The 21,771-nt window shown below is 38.7% G+C and overlaps 3 protein-coding genes across 4 annotated transcripts; 1 reads left to right on the top strand and 2 right to left on the bottom strand.

Moving 5' to 3' along the window:
• Nucleotides 1-568: 568 nt before the first annotated feature.
• LOC134223378 (methyltransferase-like protein 17, mitochondrial) lies at nucleotides 569-3,172 on the bottom strand. Of its 2 annotated transcripts, none has more exons than XM_062702521.1 (6): nucleotides 3,137-3,172; nucleotides 2,512-2,576; nucleotides 2,118-2,457; nucleotides 1,298-1,926; nucleotides 802-1,073; nucleotides 569-747 (listed from the first exon to the last, which is right to left on the bottom strand). In XM_062702521.1, the coding sequence occupies exons 2-6, from the start codon at nucleotides 2,560-2,562 to the stop codon at nucleotides 678-680; spliced, it is 1,362 nt and encodes a 453-aa protein (XP_062558505.1). In that variant the 5' UTR covers nucleotides 2,563-2,576; nucleotides 3,137-3,172; the 3' UTR covers nucleotides 569-677. The 2 variants fall into 2 exon arrangements, with proteins under 2 accessions (XP_062558505.1, XP_062558506.1); XM_062702522.1 differs by having other exon boundaries at nucleotides 3,133-3,170.
• Nucleotides 3,173-10,223: 7,051 nt separating this feature from the next.
• LOC134223377 (diphthamide biosynthesis protein 3) lies at nucleotides 10,224-10,936 on the top strand. The gene is made up of 2 exons (XM_062702520.1): nucleotides 10,224-10,374; nucleotides 10,441-10,936. Exon 2 carries the CDS (start codon nucleotides 10,462-10,464, stop codon nucleotides 10,720-10,722), a length of 261 nt encoding a protein of 86 aa, XP_062558504.1. The 5' UTR covers nucleotides 10,224-10,374; nucleotides 10,441-10,461; the 3' UTR covers nucleotides 10,723-10,936.
• Nucleotides 10,937-14,280: 3,344 nt separating this feature from the next.
• Nucleotides 14,281-18,022, bottom strand: LOC134226219 (uncharacterized). The gene is made up of 4 exons (XM_062706837.1): nucleotides 17,027-18,022; nucleotides 15,068-16,648; nucleotides 14,566-15,004; nucleotides 14,281-14,501 (listed from the first exon to the last, which is right to left on the bottom strand). The coding sequence occupies exons 1-4, from the start codon at nucleotides 17,837-17,839 to the stop codon at nucleotides 14,449-14,451; spliced, it is 2,886 nt and encodes a 961-aa protein (XP_062562821.1). The 5' UTR covers nucleotides 17,840-18,022; the 3' UTR covers nucleotides 14,281-14,448.
• Nucleotides 18,023-21,771: the final 3,749 nt, after the last annotated feature.

The raw sequence follows: 21,771 nt of genomic DNA, 5'->3' as shown, positions 1-21,771 counted from the left end.
CAAGATTTTCGAATATACAAAACAAAATTTGAGAAACTCTGAAAGATCGAAAAGATCAAAAGTTCTGCTAAATTGCATCAAGCCCTAAATAAAAATTTTACAAGGTTTGTTGTCCAAGTTCTTGTGTGGCGGTTGCAATTGATTACACATCATTTCGGATATTCCTTAACCTAGTACTCAGAATAATCACCACAAATGAACGCTCGCTGTTGAAGATCTAATTACCTATGAGGCCACAGCCATCTGTTGCTGTAGGAATGTTCTCCCCTGATACACACCACGTTTCACAAAGCGAGTTTCAGACAGCAATAAGTAAATATTTTGTAAATCAATTTTGTTTCCCACTTGTAGGTGGATTAATCACAAAATAGAAACATAAAAAAAATCATTAATACTCAGTGGAATCACTTTGCTGAAGAACGTATGGGTCTAAAATGCTTTTGTATACGCCAAAATAATTTCGATCATGTTTTTCCTTGAAAGGAAACAGTGTGCACCGGGAGTGTACAGGACCCATGAGTAAGTAAGTATAATTGAAATCATCATTTATGATAATTAAGTAAATGGATTATAATGTTTGATACTTTTTTCTATTTCAAAGTTTTCTTCTTAGAAAGTATACCATCTATTAAATTTTACATAATATTTGTACAAACATTTTCTTACCATTTCATAAATTATACTTCATTTATTTTTACTGGTAATTGGTCACCCCATTTACTGGCCCGAGCACATCGATATAAATTCCTAAAAATAAGTTAATAAATATTTCAGTATATCAACGGTTTTTTCTGTACTTACTTCCCATGTTTTGAAGCTGTGAAAATTATCTCTTGTAACTTTCCGTTTTCAGTACACATTCTGCAAATCGAATGCTTCGATCTCACCAATGTTTGCCTAACCAAGCGGGGATAGTGGGTACATGGCTCTCCCTTTTTAAACACAACGTAGGAGTACAAAAATTTGGAGACCTCGCCTGTTTTGCCCAATGGTAACGGATTGTAACTTGCTTCGAAATTGCACGGTGTGCCGTCATCTAACTGCATGCGAGGGCATTGCTGTTGATGGGGACACTGAAATAAAAAATGAAACATTTGAGATTCAATTAAAATGCCACAGAATGCTGAACCACACAGAAAGGCTGAATGATTATAAAGCTGAATCAAAACGAAACAGATAAATAGCTTAAAATTGATACAAATGAAACAATGAACAAAACACACGAATGTGTTTTCTTATACATATCTGGCTTAATTCAAGCTTCCGTGCAGTTAAACCATCACAACCAATTTCTTACCGGTGAAAATATGTGGTATGCAACTTCGCTGGTTTTAAATTTCTCCAACAGAAATTCCCTGGCTTCCTCAATCAATGAGAATCCGGCATACGAGCCCTGCTCTACCAGAACTAAATAGCCGTCACATTTGTTCCACAGATTTTCTATAACTTCCAGACGATTCTTCTTCGATGGAAGCTCGAACAGCGAAAACGCACTCAACACGATGTCGTACCTATTGCGCGATGCTGGCAGAAACTGTCTGTAGTAAACGGTCCTCAAACTCATGGCCTTGTTAATTTCGCCACCACGAATAAGCAATTCCGCCAGTTCGTTCATTTCGGCGGAAGCGTCAATCGACACGTACTCAAAAATGTGATCCTTCCACAAAGTGGACACAGCCCACGTACCGGTTCCAACACCAGACCCAAAGTCAATAAAACTACGCGGTTTGAACTCCGCGTCCCGGTGCCGGATTTCGTCAAATATCCGCATTAACACGGCATACTCTGCCGCTGATCGGCCTAGCAAATATTGCAAACTTTTAAATTGGTTGTAGACGATCGGTTTCCAGGCGTAGATTTGCTGTTTGGCTCGCTTCTTTGCTTGAGCCTCAATCACTGTGTTGATGTAGGTTATACGTTCCTCTGCTGCAACGTTAATTTGGATAAGTTATTTTTTTATCATGCCTCTTTTATTACGTAAACCGGGAAAAACAATTACTGAAGGACAGAACATGAGTACAATTTCATAAATCGTTGCAGAATTTCGTAACTGTGCTTATGTGTTAAAAAGAAAACTAATTTTTCCCGATCCACGCAATTCTCTAAAATAATATTACACATCGTCGATACATCCAGTTTGGATTTGAAGTCTTCACCCACGGACTGTCGCAAGTCTTTGATCTTCTGCCTTATTGCATTGTGTTCCAGTGGCGCCTTACGCGATCGTAAAAAATTGTCCAGCTTTATTCCTTCGGCCTGCAGTGCTTTCACCGGATGGTCTTTGCAGCTTCGTAGTATAGCACTGACAATTGATTCTGGAACGCTGATGCATCCAGTCGTTAGCCTGCCTTCGTGTTGCCTTGGCTTGAACTTACCGGCATCCAGTGCTTGATCGGTGGATTCGTCCAGAGTGACGGAAGCCGGGGCGAGTTTACTTCGAGTCGTGTATAGACAACGCTATAAAGGATCAAGAAGCTTGAAAAAGACTCTCTAAAAAATTAAAATACATACCTGCAGGTAACAATGAAACATTTTATTCCTTTTTATTATAAAACTTGCCATTTTTCAATATAAATCAAGCATAATTTTTCATAACGACGTATGTAACAATTATGAGGATTCGAGAAATCCTTTGCAGAAAGTTGACAAAACTTTTTCTAAAACTGTTTTAAAACTAAATCTTTTTTCAATACTTTTTTCCGCTGGCATGCATCATTACATGACACGTAATAAGCGTGCTTCACAGCAAAGCTCAGTTCATTCAAATTCACTGTGAAAAACGATAAAATTATACATACACCGGTATGCTACACGTACGTCGGTGTACATTGGTCGGTTTTCCATAGTGCACGATTGACGCAACTGCAGTTTTGTTTTGTTTTGCTTTTTTTGTTACATAGGTCGCTCTCAGTTCCCATATGTTAAAGCGACGTATGTAACAGTGAGACTTCAAAAATAGAAATTTTTACATACGTCGATTCGCAAAAAGATCGAATTAAATAATTTTAAGATCTGAAATCAGTAAAATCGATGCGTATTATATAAAGCCGCGTGTGATTGTCACGTTGTATTAAAAACCCCGTTTTGTTTACTTTTGTTACATACGTCGTTATGAAAAATTATGCTTGAAATATATTTTTACTTTTATTTATAAACAAACCTCACGTTGATCTCGAAAATGTCATTTATTTTTTATACCGTTCAAAAATTACGTTACGCAAAATGGAGTAATTTTATGCATTGGCGTAAATAAGGGGAGGCTAGGGGGGGATTAGCCCTCCCTAGAAAAAAATTAGCCCCCCCTAGGATTTGATAAGTTAGTTAGCAGTGATATCAGTTTTCAACATATAGCATAATGAATTACCGAAAAAGTTTGAAGACTAAAGAGTTATCTCTCATATTTACTCTATCATACTTAATGAAATGAGTGGAAGAAAAATTAGCTTGTTTCTGAATTCTGAGAAAGATTCCCATCAGCATCTGAGAAGGATTCTCATCAGAATCCGAGCAAAATTCTCACTTCAATCTCTAAAGAATTCTTTTCGGATTTATCGAAGTATTTCAATCGTAATCCAGAAGAATTCCTGGATTATTTCCAGTATTGTTAAGCAATACCCTTGGGAATCTGTGAAAAATACCCTTTAAAATCCATGGAGGATTTGCTTTAGAATCTCTCGTTGATTTGCTCCGGAATATCTCCAGATTCGTTTTAAGATTGGTTTAGGAATTCCTTGACAAATCAGAATCCTTCGGCGATTTGCTTCGTAATCCTTTGAAGATTTAATTCGGAGTCTCTCGACGTTTTGCAAATGATCTGCGTTGGGATCTCTAGACGATAAGGAATCCGGCTGACGATTAGCTTCGGAATCCCGCGAAGAATTGCTTCAGAATCATTCGACGTTTCGTTTCGGAATACATCGACGGTTTGCTTCAGAATTTCTCATAGATTTTGTTCAGAGTCCCTTAACGATTTTTTTTTTTAACCATTCGACGATTTGCTTCGAAATCCTTTGATGATTTGCATCGGAATCCCTCAACGATTTGCTTCAACATCCTTGGAGGATTCCCTTCGGGATCGCTGGAGGATTCTTTTCGAAATAACTGAAGGATTAATTCGGAGTCGCTCGACGATTTGCTTCGAAGTCCTTCGACGGATTGCTTCGGAATCCTTCGACGATATGCGTCTTCATCCCTGGAACATTGCTCATGAAATACCTGGAACCATCATATTGGAACTCCTGGAGGTTTTTCGACGAAATCCCTGGAATATTCCCCTTCAAATTCCTGAAATATTCCCGTCGAAATTCCTGGAGGTGAAGGATCCCTGGTATACATTCTCGTCGGAATCCTTGAAATTTTTCCGTTGGAATTCCTGAAACATTCCCTCCGAAATCTCTGGTGGATTCCCATTATGATCCCTAGAGGCTCCCATCGGTATTCTTGAAGGATACATGTCGAAATATTTAGAGATTCCCGTCGGAGTCCCTGGAACATTCCAGTCAGGATCACTAAAGGATTCTCATCAGAATTCTTGGAAGATTCTCGGCGGAATCCATGGAAAGTTGCACTATTTTTTTCATTTGAGATAGATAGAATATTTATGAAGTATGCAAATATATCCACTGCCTGACGCTAGTCGAGCGCAATTAAACATAGACTGTGAGTTGTTGCTCACACGTGCACGTGCTTGAGAAAAAAAAATAATATGAATAAGTGTGATGGATCCGCAATTGCCTTAGGTGGTTGGACTGCATTTGTCACATTACCGCTGATAACTTGATGAGATGTTAAAATGTTCGAGAATTTTCAAAAAGAGGGTCAATTTCGAGAAAAAATATAAAGGGACTATAGCCCCCCCTAGGCATCGGAGGTAGTTACGCCAATGATTTTATGTCGTTTTCGTTTATTCCGAACGGTGTATACACCGGCGGTGCCTCCGCAGGTTCTGCAGCATGACGTCACGAATGAATTTGGTCCTCGTCGAATGAACTTTTTTGACAGTTCAGTAGTACTATCCACTGACTCCGACAAAGTTCGAGTTCGTGATTGGTTGGCTGCCCCCGAGTCCAACGCAAAGTACTACTAATCTGTCATCAGTTTGAGGTTACATACAGACGCTGCAGGATTTTGGACCCCGTGCATTTTAAATGGGGCCGGGATTTTGATCTTCCGTGTCCAAATCCCGAAAACATCGCATATGCAAAAATACATGGGGAAAAAATCCGCGGACCAAATTCCCGAGGTGTGAGGCTACCTTTAAGGCAAAAATCCGGCGGAAAATTTTCCCGAGGTGTAAGGTAGCCTTATAATTACGAACGGTTTGGGTCTGTTCAAATATTACGTAACGCGAAAAACGTTGTTTTTGAGAACCCCCCACCCTCTCGTAACAATCTGTAACAATTTTCAGAACTATTTCTTATACTTACATCTATTCATCCAACTCAAACTGTTCACAAAACTTTTCGAAACAAATGAACTAAAAACGACCGTGGTATCTGATCTCGTCTTTGATGTCAACATTACTGATAGACAATAAATAACGATGACCAGGCAATATCCTGAATTGTTACTTCCTACCTCATCGCACAAGTAATGTTAGCTATGGTAGACAAACGAAAACGCATGAAGTGCGAGTATAAAATGGTGTTTAGATAAAATTTAACAATATGTGTAATTACTATGTCTGAAACTTGATTATGCATATGTACAACATGTGATAGATTTAGTTCGGAAAAGGTATTGGTAAAGGTTTGATCCCACGACCCCAGTTCGCATGACAGGTGCTTTCCCTACTAAGCTACGAAGGACCTCCGTCGTCCACCGCAGCTTAGCGGGTACTGATGAAACCAAATTCCCAGCACCAGGTACCAGCCGATTTCTCGCAATACATTTTCAGAACTAACTCTCTCAAATGTATTTTTTGTACACAATGTCAACTAAGTAGGATGAGTATTTAGTATTGTCCGGCTCCTACACACTTGCTTCATCAGCAACGGCGCTCAATGAAGTAGGGTTGTGTGAGGTTGTGCCAGTTTGGTCGTCAGATCCCAACACGACCACACAAGCGAAGAGAGATCGCCACTCAAGATCAGTACATTCAAAGTTAATTGCCTATATGCCGGGTATTAAGCCACCCGGAGTGGAAATTAATTACTATGTCTGAAACTTGATTATGCATATGTACAACATGTGATAGATTTAGTTCGGAAAAGGTATTGGAGGGTAACCGCCTCTTCGGTGGGGTTTGATCCCACGACCCCAGTTCGCATGACAGGTGCTTTCCCTACTAAGCTACGAAGGACCTCCGTCGTCCACCGCAGCTTAGCGGGTACTGATGAAACCAAATTCCCAGCACCAGGTACCAGCCGATTTCTCGCGGTTACCCTCCAATACCTTTTCCGAACTAAATCTATCACATGTTGTACATATGCATAATCAAGTTTCAGACATAGTAATTAATTTCCACTCCGGGTGGCTTAATACCCGGCATATAGGCAATTAACTTTGAATGTACGAATATGTGTAAAATTGAGCCTACCCGCATAGAAATAAATCGTATGCTGCATACTTAATATTATATGTATTCCATTCCCCTTATAATCATCACTAGCTGTACGATACACGTGCAATCATATGATTAAGCTTTTTACCGTCCTGATCATACCAAATTATTGACAGATTGCGGTGTGAAGCTTCAATTCGCACCTTATGCGTATACATCATAGTGCATATGGAAGGCGCCATCACCACCAAGTGGATTAATTCTTTTAATATCTTTCAATATAATTTACAGATAAAACTGTTGAGTGGACATCTGTACGGGAGAGATCCTGCAAACGCAGCTTATGTATCCAGTTTCCCGCGTTCGGTAATGATGGCGACTGTAGCAAAACATGTTTTGAGAAGTTTATTGAGCAATACAGATATTTTTTAGTGGTAACTTATTTTATTATAAACTGAGAAAAGAACAAAATACTATCCTACTGAAGTTTGTGAAATAATATTATACATATTTCAATACATCAATCGTATAATTGAAAGATTATCGTACATCGTTTAATTCGGATTAACAGCTGAATAATTGAAGAATCTTACCATAGATATAATAATCAAGATGTTGGGGTCAGAGCAAATTAGTACTCATTTTATGGTTCCATGTACTAAGATTTCGGTACCCAGTGAAACAAAGCAACGCTTTAGCAATTATACTAATTTTCTTCTGCTGCCAAGGTTATCAACCTGGCTGTTTATTTATTATTTATTTTCCTATGGCTTTTGGACGTTCATGAAATAATTTTGATCATCCTTTTAACTAAAATATATTTGTTTTCAGCTCAACACTTAAAACTTTGATAAGGGTACAAGGCGAATGGATCGTATGCTATTTGGCGTGTGCAAGAATTTAATCGATAGGTGTTTGGCCGAGCCTACGATCGACGACGGCACAACTGTTTGATTTTTGAATTTTTCAGCCTGTAGACATTTTTGTTCAGTTTTGCAGGAGAACTTGCAATCAGTGCCCAAGAATTTGTGAAACAAGATCAATGTAGCACATTTTGGGAGGTTTTTTGATAAGTTGGACATGGTGGAGAAGATGAACATGTTTTTTTTGGACACTCATCAACGGAAATTTCACCTTCGACTGTTAATAACTCTCGTACTTTTCATTGAACTGTTAATGCGTATTATCGTTTGCGTGCCAGGTTGTGCTGCTCATGCAAACTAAACTTTGCATTAATTCACGAGCATTCTAGTGAGTCATTTGTGAACACAAAATGGAAGTGTTCGTCGGTACGTCAGTGTTAACGAGGCAAAAGTATTTCATATCACGACAAAAAGTTAGAAGTTTGACATGTCCAAATGAGATTATGACTAATAAAAAATGGCTATTGTATCCGGAGAACCATCATTGAGGAATATTCCCGGACATGTCCAACTTTTCCAACAACTGGTCTAAATACTCTCAATTGAACTTGTTTTGTAATATCATGAAGCCTAACAACACTTACAGAAGTGCTAAATAACTGTCCCCCGACGAGTGCCAAAGCATATCCTAGTATATCGCCGTAGACAAGTGGCCAATAAAAAAATTTATTCTATATCCAGAAACTAGAAATTTGAGTGATTGTTTTAAGGTGTCGGCTGAGAAATGCAGCAGTTACAATTTTATAGTATTACATGAAATCGTAAATCCGTAAATCATTTTACAAAACAAAAATGTAGTTTTGCCTACTTATGTAGCGAAATGGTATGAAATAAAAGCACGTTTACTTTACTACAATTTTCGAACATACTACTTTTGTGGAACTTGCTCGGTAGATGGTATCACTAAAGCAGTAAATACTACAATTTATTTGATTTTATTTAATTGATTAAACTTTCTTAAGTAAAGCGAAACATCAAAATTTTGAGCAAAATTCATATTTTGTATAAAGTTTACAACATAAGAATTCTATATTCCTTGCAAGTATCACGCAAAAAAAAGCGTTCCCGAATTCGTGAACAGGCAAAAATACACCGTGATTTAATTCATGGATTCGGGAATACCAGTCACGTTTTCCAAAACGTTCCAGAAAACGTGACTGTGTTCCCGAATCCGTTGCTGTTGTTCACGAAAAAATACACTGTGAACTTGTTAGTTCACGAATTCATGAACGCTTTTTCTTTAAAGGATTTTTCAATAGCTATCTTTTATACTACATAAGATGGGGGAGGGACCTCTACCAGTGTCGTTTTGGGTCGTGTCCTTGTTGGGAGGTGTCCGGCGCTCGGTGATCTCCCCTTACATAGGCGTTAGACTTGCCATCTTGTATTGAAAGGTTGATTGATGCCGGATCAGCTGAGGTCAGATTAGCCCAAATAGGTTATAAACTATATAGAGAAAGGTCCTGAATATTTTTTGCTGGCTAGGATAGAGAGGAAGAAAAAAATTCACAGTTATTAAGTGACAGTTATGTTCCGGACAGCAGAACAAAGGGATCCGAAGCGACAATCTATCACTGTCGTAAATAATTTCTTGGTTAGGTGAGAGAGGGAGTAAAAATGAGAAAAGAATGAACAAATAATAAAAAATTATTCACAGCTTTGCTGGCTTTTTATTATATTATGATATTTACGTTAAATAATTTACCATTTGAAAGGATTATATAACTTATGAGAGATTCAAGAACGATTTTGATGCTATGCAATTATTGAAATACCACAGCTTGTTATTTATATTTTATATGAATATAGCAGAAAATCTGTTAAAAATAAAATCTTCCATGATTTTCAAAATTTTATGAATTCCTTGCAACTTCCGGAGAGAGAAAAAATACTGCAAAAATTCTATTTTCTGTAGAAACTTCACAAAACATTTCAATAGACTGCGTTCTATTATATGTTCCGAAAATTCTCTTCAATTTCTCCAAACAGCTGAATGGGATAAGACAGAAAATAATCAGCCAGATTTCCCTTAGATAGCTGCTGAAAGAGAATTTGAATACATTATTGCAATCATAGATTTAAATATTTTTTATATAATATTAAAAATTTGGTGTCCATAACTTCCGCTTAATCGAACCTCCGCCAGCTTTCAGTTTTCATATTTTGTTGTTGTTGAAAAAAAAAAACAACCTGCAAAAATGTTGCTATGGTAGCAGTACTAATTTTTTTTTCAAAGGGGGCGTTAATAGATTACGTATTGAAGCGACGCTTTTATGTCTGGGTACCGAAGACCGTTCATAGCATACGAAACTGGAACCATGAAAAAATCACCAGTTTCATATTGATTGTTGATCTTACTATTTATCGTCTTTGTTGAATATAATCAAAACCCGAATGATCGCATGAATCAAAAATGAAGATAAATCAATGATTCATGGTAAAATTGCTTTGCAAAATTACATGCAAAAGTTGATGTTTTTGAATGGTAACGATACTTAACAACCCATTCAATGTATCATCCAAAACCAAAATATTATAAGGTATATCGTAAATATCATTTATGGTATAATTAACGTACAGTATTTTATATGATTCCGTATAACATTCAATTATATTTTTTTTATAATCAAAAAATAGAAAAATCGTTGTATAATTTCATTCTACTCGGGTACTGTTTAAACCTTAACCATGATGGTTTTTTACTATGCGGGCGTTCCATTACATTTTAGCTGATGCCTTTTTCAAATGTCAGTCTAATTATTACCCGCATCAGCAAAAAATGTTTGGCAAACCCCTCGAGAAGAGGAAAGTTGTATCACAACAAAAACGGCATTTTTGAAGTTTCTGCCAGATCTAACCTCGTCTTCTAATTCTCCACATTATTTTACAATGCAGAAGAGGTAGCACTATAACTAGTTATTTATCGTTTCTGATGAAATTATATTTCAAGTAAGTTGCAAATCTAAAATTAAATATACTGCGACTGAACTTACGTTTTTCAACATCACGTTGTAGTTTACCCAGTCAGAGCGCGCAATGGCCGTATACCACGACGAAGTCGAAATCGAAGATTTCGAGTACGACGAAGACGAAGAGATGTACTACTACCCGTGCCCGTGCGGGGATCGGTTTCAGATCAGCAAGGAGGAACTGATAGCAGGCGAGGAGGTGGCCACATGCCCGAGCTGCTCGCTGATCGTGAAAGTTATCTACGACCCGGAAGCCTTCCTGGCGGAACAGGACGAGGTGGAAACGACAACGACCGAACGGGATAAAGAAACTACGGTTGGAGACTGATTACCTATATAAACTAGAAAGTTAACTTTAAGTTGCTAGTCAACATTAAGGTAAGTGAACGGGATCAAATTCACAATTGATGCTTGACGTAATGAATAGATTTAAAAATATGTTTCAAAGTTTTGTAAATATTCATACAAATAATTGCTTGACCTGATCAAAAATATTGTATTATCAGGCTATCATTTTTAATAAAGCACCAAATATTAATCAATATTCTTTTATAATAAATTTGTGAAAACATGACAGATAACTGTTAAACAACTAAATCGAAAGAAGTATAAATAACTTGTTTACAGTATTCCATATATTTACTTAGTACTTACTCGTATAACATCATACGCATTTTGAAATAGTGTTATAATGTTTTTAATTTTAGTTTGTCCAGAGTCACTATTCAAATAGTAGTTTTTGCAATTCCTGATCATAACTCGGATCATAATATCTGGTTTACAGTTCGTCTTTGAGTGATAACTATGCAATGTGCACGGTAACATGGAATCTGATTCTTCTCAGCAGCAACATAATTTATTGGCAATAATGATCATGTGGAGTAAATTAGACTGTACGAGCTTGGTACAGATTTATCAAATTATACTAAAGACACACTGGTGGTACAAGGACCGTGGTATACCACGGTTATATACCCTAGTACATATTGTACCATGGTTTTCCACGTTGTACCAGCATGGTACAAGGCGACACACCTGTGGTACAACTTGTACCATGGTACGAATACCATCAGTGTGTCATTAGTATTAAAGTCCATTTTTCGTCATTGCAAAAAATAGCGTTTGCAACTCATTGAAAAACTCGATTTTTTCAGCACTCGTAGTATTTATTCAACTCGGCCAGCCTCGTTGGATAAACGTACAAATCGTGCTGAAAAAATTATCTTTTTACAAGTTGTTGCACAAACTACTATTTTGCAATATCATAATACCTGGTTGACAGTTGGCGTTTGAGTGATAAAACGGCCTACTTTTCCATACCAATGACATGGGTGCTTTAATGAACATTATGCAACTCAAATGGGTTGCATAAAATCCATTAAAGCACTCATTTGAGTGCTATAATGGAAAACCAGCATTAGAACAATAGTTACATGACCACATTTAGCTGAATTGGCTTGGGTGAGTGTTCAAATAGTGTATTCTCTGTGTCACGTAATAAATGAAATAATTTGATGGGCATGACATCAAACTCTCCAATAAGGCAGGTTTATCTATCGCCTTATGGTCTGTCGAGCACACAATGGGGAACGATAACATGGAATCAGTTTGTTTTCTGCAGAAACATGTTTTTTGGCAAGATTGGTCATGTTAAATCAGTTTTTATCCTAATGAGTGCACATTAGTCACATTTCCGCAGGACACTCAGAACATGATACAGAATTAGATGAGCGTTGTGGAGAAAAATCGATTTTCTTTACCCACTTTAGTATACATAGTTTTAAGATGGTTCTGTCATTAGGAAACTGTATTCTTTTGATAGAAAAGATGAGAAAGTTTTATGCCCATTTGAAAGCAAGTTCTTTCAGCTCAAAAGGGCTTTCCCCTTCTAAAAATAAAATAAAAAAAACTACGAGGGACTGCTTTCGGATTGGCTGCGCAAACTACAGACGTAGAATACGAAGCTACTATAAAATTAGAAGCTAATAGAACATTCAACATTGTCCCACGAAGATCTAACATCAAATGATTGATAGCATTTAATAGTTACAACCGCAGGAGTGGATGGAAGGTGTCGTGTACCCCATCAATCTAGAAAAAGAGCGATAAGCTGGATTGCAGCAACTACCACGCAATCACACTGCTGAACGCCTACAAGATACTCTCCCAAATTTTATGCTCCAATTGCAAGAGAGTTCGTGGGGTAGTACTAGACCGGATTTATGAGTGAACGCAGATCAGGTGTTCGCCGTACGTCAGGTACAGTATCCCCCGCTTATCCGGACCTTGCTAGTCCGACGACTCGTTAGTCCGGATCTCGCTAATTCGAAATTTTCCGGATTAAAAAGTATCAACACATATTTAAACACATTATGCTGTCAGTTTTCAAATTTGTGCTGTGATTTTGTTTTGGTTCATTTGTATGGATCTGACAGTCGCATTAACGAGAGAAACCCCGATAATCCGGCCATGCATTTGTCGGATCAGCGGGGGTATACTGTATTGCAGAAATGTCACGAATACAACGTGCCCACACATCATCTATTTATTGACTTCAAAGCCGCATATGATACAATCGATTGGGACCAGCTATGGCAGCTAATGGACGAACAAGGATTTCCAGATAAACTGATACGGTTGATCAAAGCGACGATGGATCGGGTGATGTGCGTAGTTCAAGCTTCAGGGGCATTTTCGAGTCCCTTTGAAACACCCCGAGGGTTACGGCAAGGTGATAGTCTTTCGTGTCTGCTATTCAACATCGAAGGTCAGGAATCGACACGAGTGGTACGATTTTCACGAAGTCCGTCCAACTATTTGGTTTCGCCGACAGCATAGATATTATGGCACATAACTTTGAGATCAGACTGAAGAGCGAAGCTAACCGGTTTGGACTAATTATCAACACGTCGAAGACGAAGTACATGATAGGAAGAGGTTCAAGAAAAGACAACGTGAGCCACCCACCACGAGTTTGTATCGGTGACGAAATCGTGGTGGTCGAAGAATTCGTGTACATGGGCTCAATGGAAAATGATACCAACAGAGAAATTCGGAAACGCATCGTGGCTGGAAACCGTACATACTGTAGACTCCGCAAGACGCTTCGATCGAATAGAGTTCGCCGCCGTACCAAACTTACTATCTACAAAACGCTTATTAGACCGGTAGTCCTTTACGGACATGAGACCTGGACGATGCTCGTGGAGGACCAACGTGCACTTGGGAAGTTTTCGAAAGGAAAGTGCTACGTACCATATATGGTGGGGTGCAGATGGCGGACGGTACGTGGAGGAGGCGAATGAACCACGAGTTGCTGTTGTTGAGTCAGCTGTTGGAAGAACCATCCATCGTTCGTACCGCGAAAATCGGAAGACTGCGGTGGGCCGGGCACGTAGCCATAATGTCGGACACTAATGCGTTGAAAATGGTTCTCGATAACGATCCGACGGGAACAAAAAGGCGAGGTGCACAGTGAGCAAGGTAGATCGATCAAGCGGAGGACGATTTTCGGACCCTCCGCAGACTGCGTGGTTGACAACGTGCAGCATATGGACAGCATGCTGCGAGATAGCCGGGCCTACATTGTTGAACGTCTGATCTGGTCTGATCAAAACAAACGCGACTCAATGACAAAATCTGTCTGCTGAGTGTCGAAGTGGTAGAAAAATGAAGTGTTCCGTCCTTTATTTTGGGATTATCGTTCCTGGTATATCATTTATGTAGTGAAATTATAGTCTCGGGACAACGGTTCTGTACGAAAAAGCCAAAAATCTGATAACAATATCAGCATTCAGCTTTTAAGCCGAGGTGTAATGCTACTTAACTGTAGCTGCAGAGAAAATTTTTGTTCAAGGCGATTTCGGAAGAAACAACTTTTGGATAATCAGGGTTTATCGGTTGTATATTATGAAAATACAAATAGCAGTACAATATGCATTAAAAGTATGCTAAAAAATAGCGCGTGCTCAAAGGTACTAGTTTAAAACAAATCGTGAAATAAAAATTGAAAGCCATAACTAAAACTTAAATAAGGCTAAATAAAAAAAAAGTCTTATTGAAACGAGACACGTCCTCTGCTTTTTCCTCGCGTCCTCTTGGCTTTATCTGATTGGTGCAGAAAAAAATGTTTTTTATAAATCTGCAATGTATGCAAATTAGTGGTACTTACTGTTTTCCTCGATGTCAAATTTCACAGGCGAAGCTACTTTGTCTCGAGCTTCCTCCTGTTCCGCTTCCTCATCAGCAGCGGCATCCACCGAGAAGCGTAAAGTTCTCCGCCTGCCTTGCTGGTGACACTGAGGTTCTTCTTTCTCTTCTTCGGATTGTGGCTCCGGAGCGTGACACTCTTTCGAAAACAGCGAACTGCGCCGCCGTTTGCGAATTTCGTTCTGTAACTTGGTGTGCGATATCGCTTCAATATCTTCAACGTCCAGCTCTTCGTTGAAGGTGATTTTAGGCTTCGGAGTGTGTATAATTTTGCGTCCACCACTTGGGCGAGCTTCCGGGGTGTCTAGTCCGGAGTCCAGGAACAAGACACTTTTAGCACGACGTTTCTCACTGGGTGTTTTTAGAATCGATTTCACAATTTCGTGTTTCCGAAGGGTGTGCTGTTAGAAAAGACAAATATTAATAAATTTGCGAAGCAATGCAATAAAAACGAATATATTTACATCGTTGAAGATAGTTTTCCGTGACTTCTTAGACGCACTTTTGCCTGGTGTCGGGGTGCAACCGGTACATATGCTATTTCGAGTGACACTGCTCCGCCGGGGCGTTGTAGCGATACGAACAGATCGTTTCATTGGTGTTACCACTTTGACAGTTTCTGTGAGGGCCGCTTCCATCATCAGTTTCTTTTTGGCTTCCTCGCGAGCCTTTTTGATCAAATCGGCAAGCCCACTGGCTTTGGTTTTCATGGGTTTCTTTTCGCGTTTTTTGATGCCACCTCCATTCTTAAGTTTCTTCGTCTTGGGTTGTTCGGCAATTTCTTGCCAGTTGTTCTCTTTAAGAAGACGAAGCTCCTCGAAGCGTCGATCTAGATTTTCCAAATCCAGCGACACCATCAACCAAAAACCGTCCAGATCGTCGGTTCGTACTTTCTGATCGGCCCAGCTTCGCTCATAGTGCCCGACCAACTCTTTAAATTTAGATAGCTTCTTATTGATCAAAATATTTGTTTGTCCTTGAGCGGCAATAATCAATCCCTTGCTGTTTTCATCAATTTCCTCATTGTCCACATCATCTTTGTATAAATCACAAAGCTTTTGTAATCGCTGCAGCTCTTTCTCAACCAAATTGTAATAAAAGACAACCTTCTCGCGAACATCTGTGGGCGGTTGATCTTCTTCACGGAAGTTGACCAAAGATGAACGCCTACTTCCCCCGCTGCTACGACGCTTGGATTCCTGCTGTTTGTTCAGCAGAACTGTCGCCAGATTACCTTCCGGAAGTGGCTTTGTCATCGTATCAACATCTTCTTCAACGAAGCTCATTCGCGGTGTCAGCGAACGACGTCGAGGACTCATCGTCGTTCGTACAGGAGAGTCGAACACTTCAATCGTGGCAATTTTTGGAGCGTTAGTACTAGCCTCGTGAAACACCAATGAATTGCGTTTTTTTATTTGATTGTTATGGCCATTATTGAAAAGTGTGGATACACCCGGGACATTGTTCTCCTCCACAAAAAGTAACGATGGACGTCCACTAAAGGATTTTTTCCCACTTCCGATTAGTTTCGGTGATTCGTCAATTGTAGGACGACGATCAATTATTTTTTCTTCTTTGACTTCCACTGTAAACGATTCGTTCAATTTCGGTTCAACCGTGAATGATTGGTTTACTTTTGGTTCCGTCTTAACGGCTACTTCCACGAGCGAATCGTCGTCCGAAACTGTGATCACTTGCGGCGCCCAATCGTCATGCTTTTCCTGTTTGATGTCTTCCACGGTAAAAATCATCGATCGACGTCTGGTTTCACGTTTTCTAATCGCGAGAGCTTCCGAATCCAGGACAAGTTTATTCGGTGTTGGTGTGTCCACATCAATTGGACTAATTCCTTCAAAAACGTCGTCATCGCTTAGGACTTTGGGCGAAAATTTATGCAACGGTATATTGTTTGGCGCATTTGGCCGTTGCAGTTTATCTAAGCTTCTGCGCTTCTTGCGATTAGTTGATGTCACTATTTTTCCGTCCTTAGTGAATCGGAACATGAATTGCATAGATTTTTGACCCGAACGAACCTCCAAGTAGCGCTGTAAGTAAAATGAAGAGGGGTAAAAAATAAGGAATTTGAATATGAATTTGAAACGGTGAGAACATCATGTTCTGCGCTCTTGTATCCGTTATGCATGTTGAAGTTATTATTTTCGGAATAATAGCAATGATTCATAAAATTTTCCCAAAAAAATCTAGAAATTAGAAACTGCACAAATCTAGCGATTTGCTAAAAATTGTGCAACTTTGTTTCCCCTTTCTGCATCGTAGATTTGCATCATTATTCCGTAAACTTCATCCCCTTCAAGTCTTTTGTTCATGCATTTAATTTTTTTGTCGCACTTTCTGCATTTAACCAGAACATGCAACGACAAGTTCACCCCAATCATGCAAAATACACTAAGGATTATGCTAACCATATTGCTACTAGAACCAGCTGTTTCGGCATCCCCCTTTCTGTACGAAACGATTGTCGCAGGCGCAGTAGTCTTCTTCATAGCGACATTCTTCTTAGCGGTGCCGTTTCTTGATTTCAAAGCCGTTGCTATCCTTTCTCTCTTACCGACAGAGAAAGCTTCACTGTTGCCTCCAGCCGGGGTCAATCCCTTCCGCCACGTATCTACCTTCGATTTGGCCGTCTTAATCGAAGCCGGAGTTTTTACCGTCAGAATGTTTCTTCTTGCTCGTTGCTGCTTCTCTTCGCCTGCAGCCGCCTCCTTCCGACGCGTGTCCACACGCGGAGTGGCATTTTTGGCAGCAGGGGTCAACAGTTTCCGCTTCTCAGCCAATCGTTTCAACTCTTCTTCCGATTTTTTGAAAAGATTCTTTTCGTACTCTCTGTCGATCAGATTATTCTTGGAAACCACAGCCACGAATGGCTTCTTTTTAACTGATTTCTGTTTGGCAACGGCGCGTTGCTCCTTGAACCTTTTTAACCGATCAAGACGTTCCTCATACTTTGATTTGAAGGCATTCTCTTTATTCTCTTCCTCACCTAGCCGGGAACGTCGGCGACGTTTTTTTCCGCTACTTAATCTGGGCTTCGCCTCCGGCTGAAGCTGATCATGCACGTCTTCAGTTTCTCTGAGAAAATCCGAAGCATTGAGATTTCTGTTGGAAAAATGCAGATCCTGTCGGGAGCTCTCTCGCTTCGATCGAAGCATCTGGTTGTTGCCTTCCTTCAAACGGTTGCCTCTGGAAGCATTCTTGTAAAAGCCACGGTATTCCATTTTAACTTCAACCTTTGACTCAACAGTTTTTCTGCACTTTATTTCACTAAGCACATAACAATCAAAACGCGATGTATTTCGCGAATATTGCACAAATTTAGCGTTTTTATTTCTTTTCGCGTTGTTTGGGGCTGCTGTGATCGAGTCGCGATTCGAACGTTATTTTTTCAGCAACGGTCACACCACGATATCACGCATCAGATGCGCTTTTGAAAGAACTCCGACATATTCAGAGGATGTCCGACAGAATGGTAAACATTACTCGCTTAACATTTAAAAAGGACCTATAATCCAAGACGATCCCCACCAGTGCGTAAATAAAGCCAAAATAGCAACCTCTATCATGACGCGAACTCGCACCGGTCGTTGGTAAACGGGTTTGGGAAATGTAAACGCAACCTTCGGTGAATAGCGAGTTGGCAAATTTGGCGACCCGCTCCAACCGTTGCCAAACCATCACACGGAAATATAGAGTAAAGCCCCAAACGCAATACAACGGAACGGCGACGGAAACGGAAAATTTGACAGCTAGCCCATATATTTTCTGTCAAATTTGCCGTTTCCGTCGCCGTTCCGTTGTATTGCGTTTGGGGCTTAACGCATAAATAAAAAATGTGCCGCCTTCTGAAAAATTGTTCGGTTATTCATCATCAAAACCATTGTGATGGAGGTCAGTTTAGTTTGGATTTCAACTGATTGGCGGCGCTAGTGCATATGAAATAACCTGATAGGTTAGATATCTCGAAATCTGGAATTTTTAGAATATTGGCGTCTTCTACAAAGTTGTTCGGGAGGTCAAAACCATCATGACGAAAACAAGTTTAATTTGAAATACAACCGCTTGGCGGCGCTAGTGAATTGAAAATAACCTAAAAGGTTAGATATTTCGATAGTTGAAATCTTAAGAATATTGCCGTCTTCTACAAAGTTGTTCGGATGATTAAAACCATCATGATGAAAGCAAGTTTAGTTAATAATACAACCGCTTGGCGGCGCTAGTGTATTGGAAATAACCTGATAGGTATCTCAAAATATGTATTTTTTAGAATATTGCCGCCTTCTACAAAGTTGTTCGGGTAGTCAAAACCATTATGACCAATGCAGGTTTAGATTAAGATATAACTGCTTGGTGGCGCTAGTGTATAAGAAATAACCTGCTAGGTTAGATATTTCGAAAACTGAAAACCGTCATGATGCAAGCAAGTTTAGCTTTAAACACAATCGCTTAGCGGCGCTAGTGTATAAGAAATAAACTAATAGGTTAAATATCTCAAAATCTGAATTTTCAGAATATTGCCGTATTCTACAAAGTTACTTGTCATAAGACGAGTTCGAACAAATCTATATTAAATTCCACCACTTGATTGTACCTTTGACAGATACTTATTTCGAATTCTACAGTAAGGCCATCTTCAGTGTCTCGTACTTGACTCGATTCGACTCAACTCGAGCGCCAACGAGTATTGCGGTTTCAAACAAAACTTCTGGTTTGACTACCTTTTTAAATCTTACATAATATCCCAAGTAACCATTAAGCCGTAAAAACCGACTTTATTTCGGTTCTATAGTCGCATAAAAACTTGAACAACAGTGCTAATAAGATTTAAATTATATTTTAGTGCTGCTCAAAAGCCGCTTTTGGCGAATTATTTGGCTGATCTAGTGCTTGCCCCTACCAATTTTTCCACGCCTATGCCAAAATGTCAAAATTTTTAGACGAGTTGGAACGGGACAAAAAAAAAGAAATGAAAAATAATTGTTTGCGTTCTTTCTTTTTTCTTCCCATTGGAATTCGATGATTTTTTTGCTTATTATATTTAATTCCGGGATTGAACTATGTTCAGGTTTTTGTTTTGGTACAGGTTTGCTGCTCTACCATCTGATCCATCACGGATTTGAATGGGTGTATTGCTGGGTAGGGATAAAAACAGAAGGATATTTTCACCTGATGTCTTTGAATCAAAGGGCGAGAAACTTGCCGAGAAAGCATTGAACGAGGCATTGGAAATGAAAAATGAATCATATGTAATTAATCGGACGGAACTTTTTTTTTGTATTTAAGAAGCCTATCTAAAGGTATTTTTTACGGAAAGACCAATAAATATATTGCCGTAGAACACATTCACAGCTCATACAGTATTTATCCGGCATGGTCCATGCAATGTGTTGTAGATTATGATTTACAAAAAAATGTTTCTAATACGAGTAAAAGAGACAGGTTATAAAATTCTATGTGTGATTGTTATTGATTCTATCAAAACGTCATAGATAGTAGCTCTAAATTGGTAATAATAATTCCCTTATTCGGCTTGAATCCACAAGGCTTATATCAAAGCGTTATATACCGATATAGGACTTCTTTTAATGCTTGAAGTTTATAAACAGAGAAAAAAAAATTGTGTTACTGAGAACATTGCGCTTTCATTTTAAAAGTTGATCAGTTTTGGTAATGTTGAGTAGCGAAACATATACTGTGAGAGCAAAACTCATAATCTGAAAGTTTTTTTCTTAACAAAAAATTGTAATCTTGAAAGCGAAAATTTTTCAAACGACTAATAAAAAGTTTTCAAATAGCATCCAAATTTCCTTGAAGGTTGGCAACTCTAGCTAGAAATCACATCAATTTGGCAACAATCCGAGCTGTCAAATATTTCCCGCTTTCGAACCCGAGTTCGAACCATATAACAATCAAGACAATAATCAGTATACGATTTGTGTTGCTGCTGCCGGAATTCCACATTTAACGATTTTTCCGGTAAATTAACGCGTTTCATTGCCCACTAAATAAAAGTTCCGAATTCCGGCAAGTTCGAAGGCTCAGAAACGGAATCCCCGGCCTAGTAATCAATTAAAGAAAGCAGAGTTATGGACGTCACCGAGAGGAGGAAACAACGACATATTTTGGAATACTGCTACGTGATCTCCGTCAGTAGGTTGAGAACGCGTTTCCGAAAGTTGGTCTCTGCTATGGATTAGTAGAAACGGCGCAAGTACCATGAAGAGATCCAGAAAATTGGTGAAATTGGAACAATGGTCTCTTTGTCAAAGCCATAAGCTCGTACAGAATATACGCAGGAAGTAGCTGCTGATACAAGGTAAGATCGAGAAGAAGTGTGCTCGTACTGGTAGAAGTATTATGTTTATCTATGACTCTAATAATACATAATATATCATTCCAGATCCGGTACAGTCTGGCAAAATTGCGAGATTTCCCGTCCCTGCGTTTGTACCAAATACCAACGGCAACGGATCATCATGATCGACATCTTCCAGCAACTCAGCCGAGACAAAATGTATAAGAAATAATATTTACTATGTAATATAAATAATAATGAGATGAATAATAAAATACATAAGAGTTACATTGAAATAGAAAAGCACTTGTTGTTTTGAATGCATCAAAGTCGATTTCAATGTTAAATACACATTTAGCTTTGAAAAGAAATTGTTAATTTGAAAAGTAAAATATGCATTTGCTTTTAAGAGAAAAATGTCATTTTAAATAGTTAAAACACATTTAGTTTTGAGAGAAAAATGTTATTTCAAGAAGTCCGCTCTTGTCAAAGTTCTTACCGAAGTGACATTTTTTGAATTGGTAGATTCAACAATCTTATACTTTCTACTGAAAATCACTAACTGATTTTCTTATTTTTACCAACGTTTCTTTTAATTTTACCAACGATTTTTTTTTGTGTGTAGTTGATTCTAATGTAAAATGCACATGTCGATTTGAAAGGAAAATGTTATTTTGAAAAGTTATCTCTTGTAAAAGCTCTTGCTGAGGTGACATTTTCTCAACTGTGGATTTAACAATCCTAAACTTTCTACTGAAAATCACTAACTAATTTTCTTAACTTTACCAACGTTTCTTTTAGTTTTACCAACGATTTTTTTTTTGTAGTAACTAAAATATCTTTTCTTTGTCACCTCAA

This window comes from Armigeres subalbatus, chromosome 3 (genome assembly GCF_024139115.2).
Source record: "Armigeres subalbatus isolate Guangzhou_Male chromosome 3, GZ_Asu_2, whole genome shotgun sequence".
Lineage (NCBI taxonomy): Eukaryota > Metazoa > Arthropoda > Insecta > Diptera > Culicidae > Armigeres > Armigeres subalbatus.
Note: the sequence above shows the minus strand (reverse complement) of the source record. Positions and strands in the feature narration are given on the sequence as shown.

Excerpts from the sequence above, each read along its gene's own strand:
- LOC134223378 (XM_062702521.1), bottom strand. The coding sequence starts at position 2,562 with ATGGCAAGTTTTATAATAAAAAGGAATAAAATGTTTCATTGTTACCTG. Across the intron at positions 2,458-2,511 it reads TGTTTCATTGTTACCTGCAG|CGTTGTCTATACACGACTCG; the intron begins GTATGTATTTTA and ends GATCCTTTATAG. Across the intron at positions 1,927-2,117 it reads ACTGGATGTATCGACGATGT|CAGAGGAACGTATAACCTAC; the intron begins GTAATATTATTT and ends TTAACGTTGCAG.
- LOC134223377 (XM_062702520.1), top strand. The coding sequence starts at position 10,462 with ATGGCCGTATACCACGACGAAGTCGAAATCGAAGATTTCGAGTACGAC.
- LOC134226219 (XM_062706837.1), bottom strand. The coding sequence starts at position 17,839 with ATGGAATACCGTGGCTTTTACAAGAATGCTTCCAGAGGCAACCGTTTG. Across the intron at positions 15,005-15,067 it reads GGAAAACTATCTTCAACGAT|CACACCCTTCGGAAACACGA; the intron begins GTAAATATATTC and ends CTTTTCTAACAG. Across the intron at positions 14,502-14,565 it reads ATTTGACATCGAGGAAAACA|ATAAAGCCAAGAGGACGCGA; the intron begins GTAAGTACCACT and ends TGCACCAATCAG.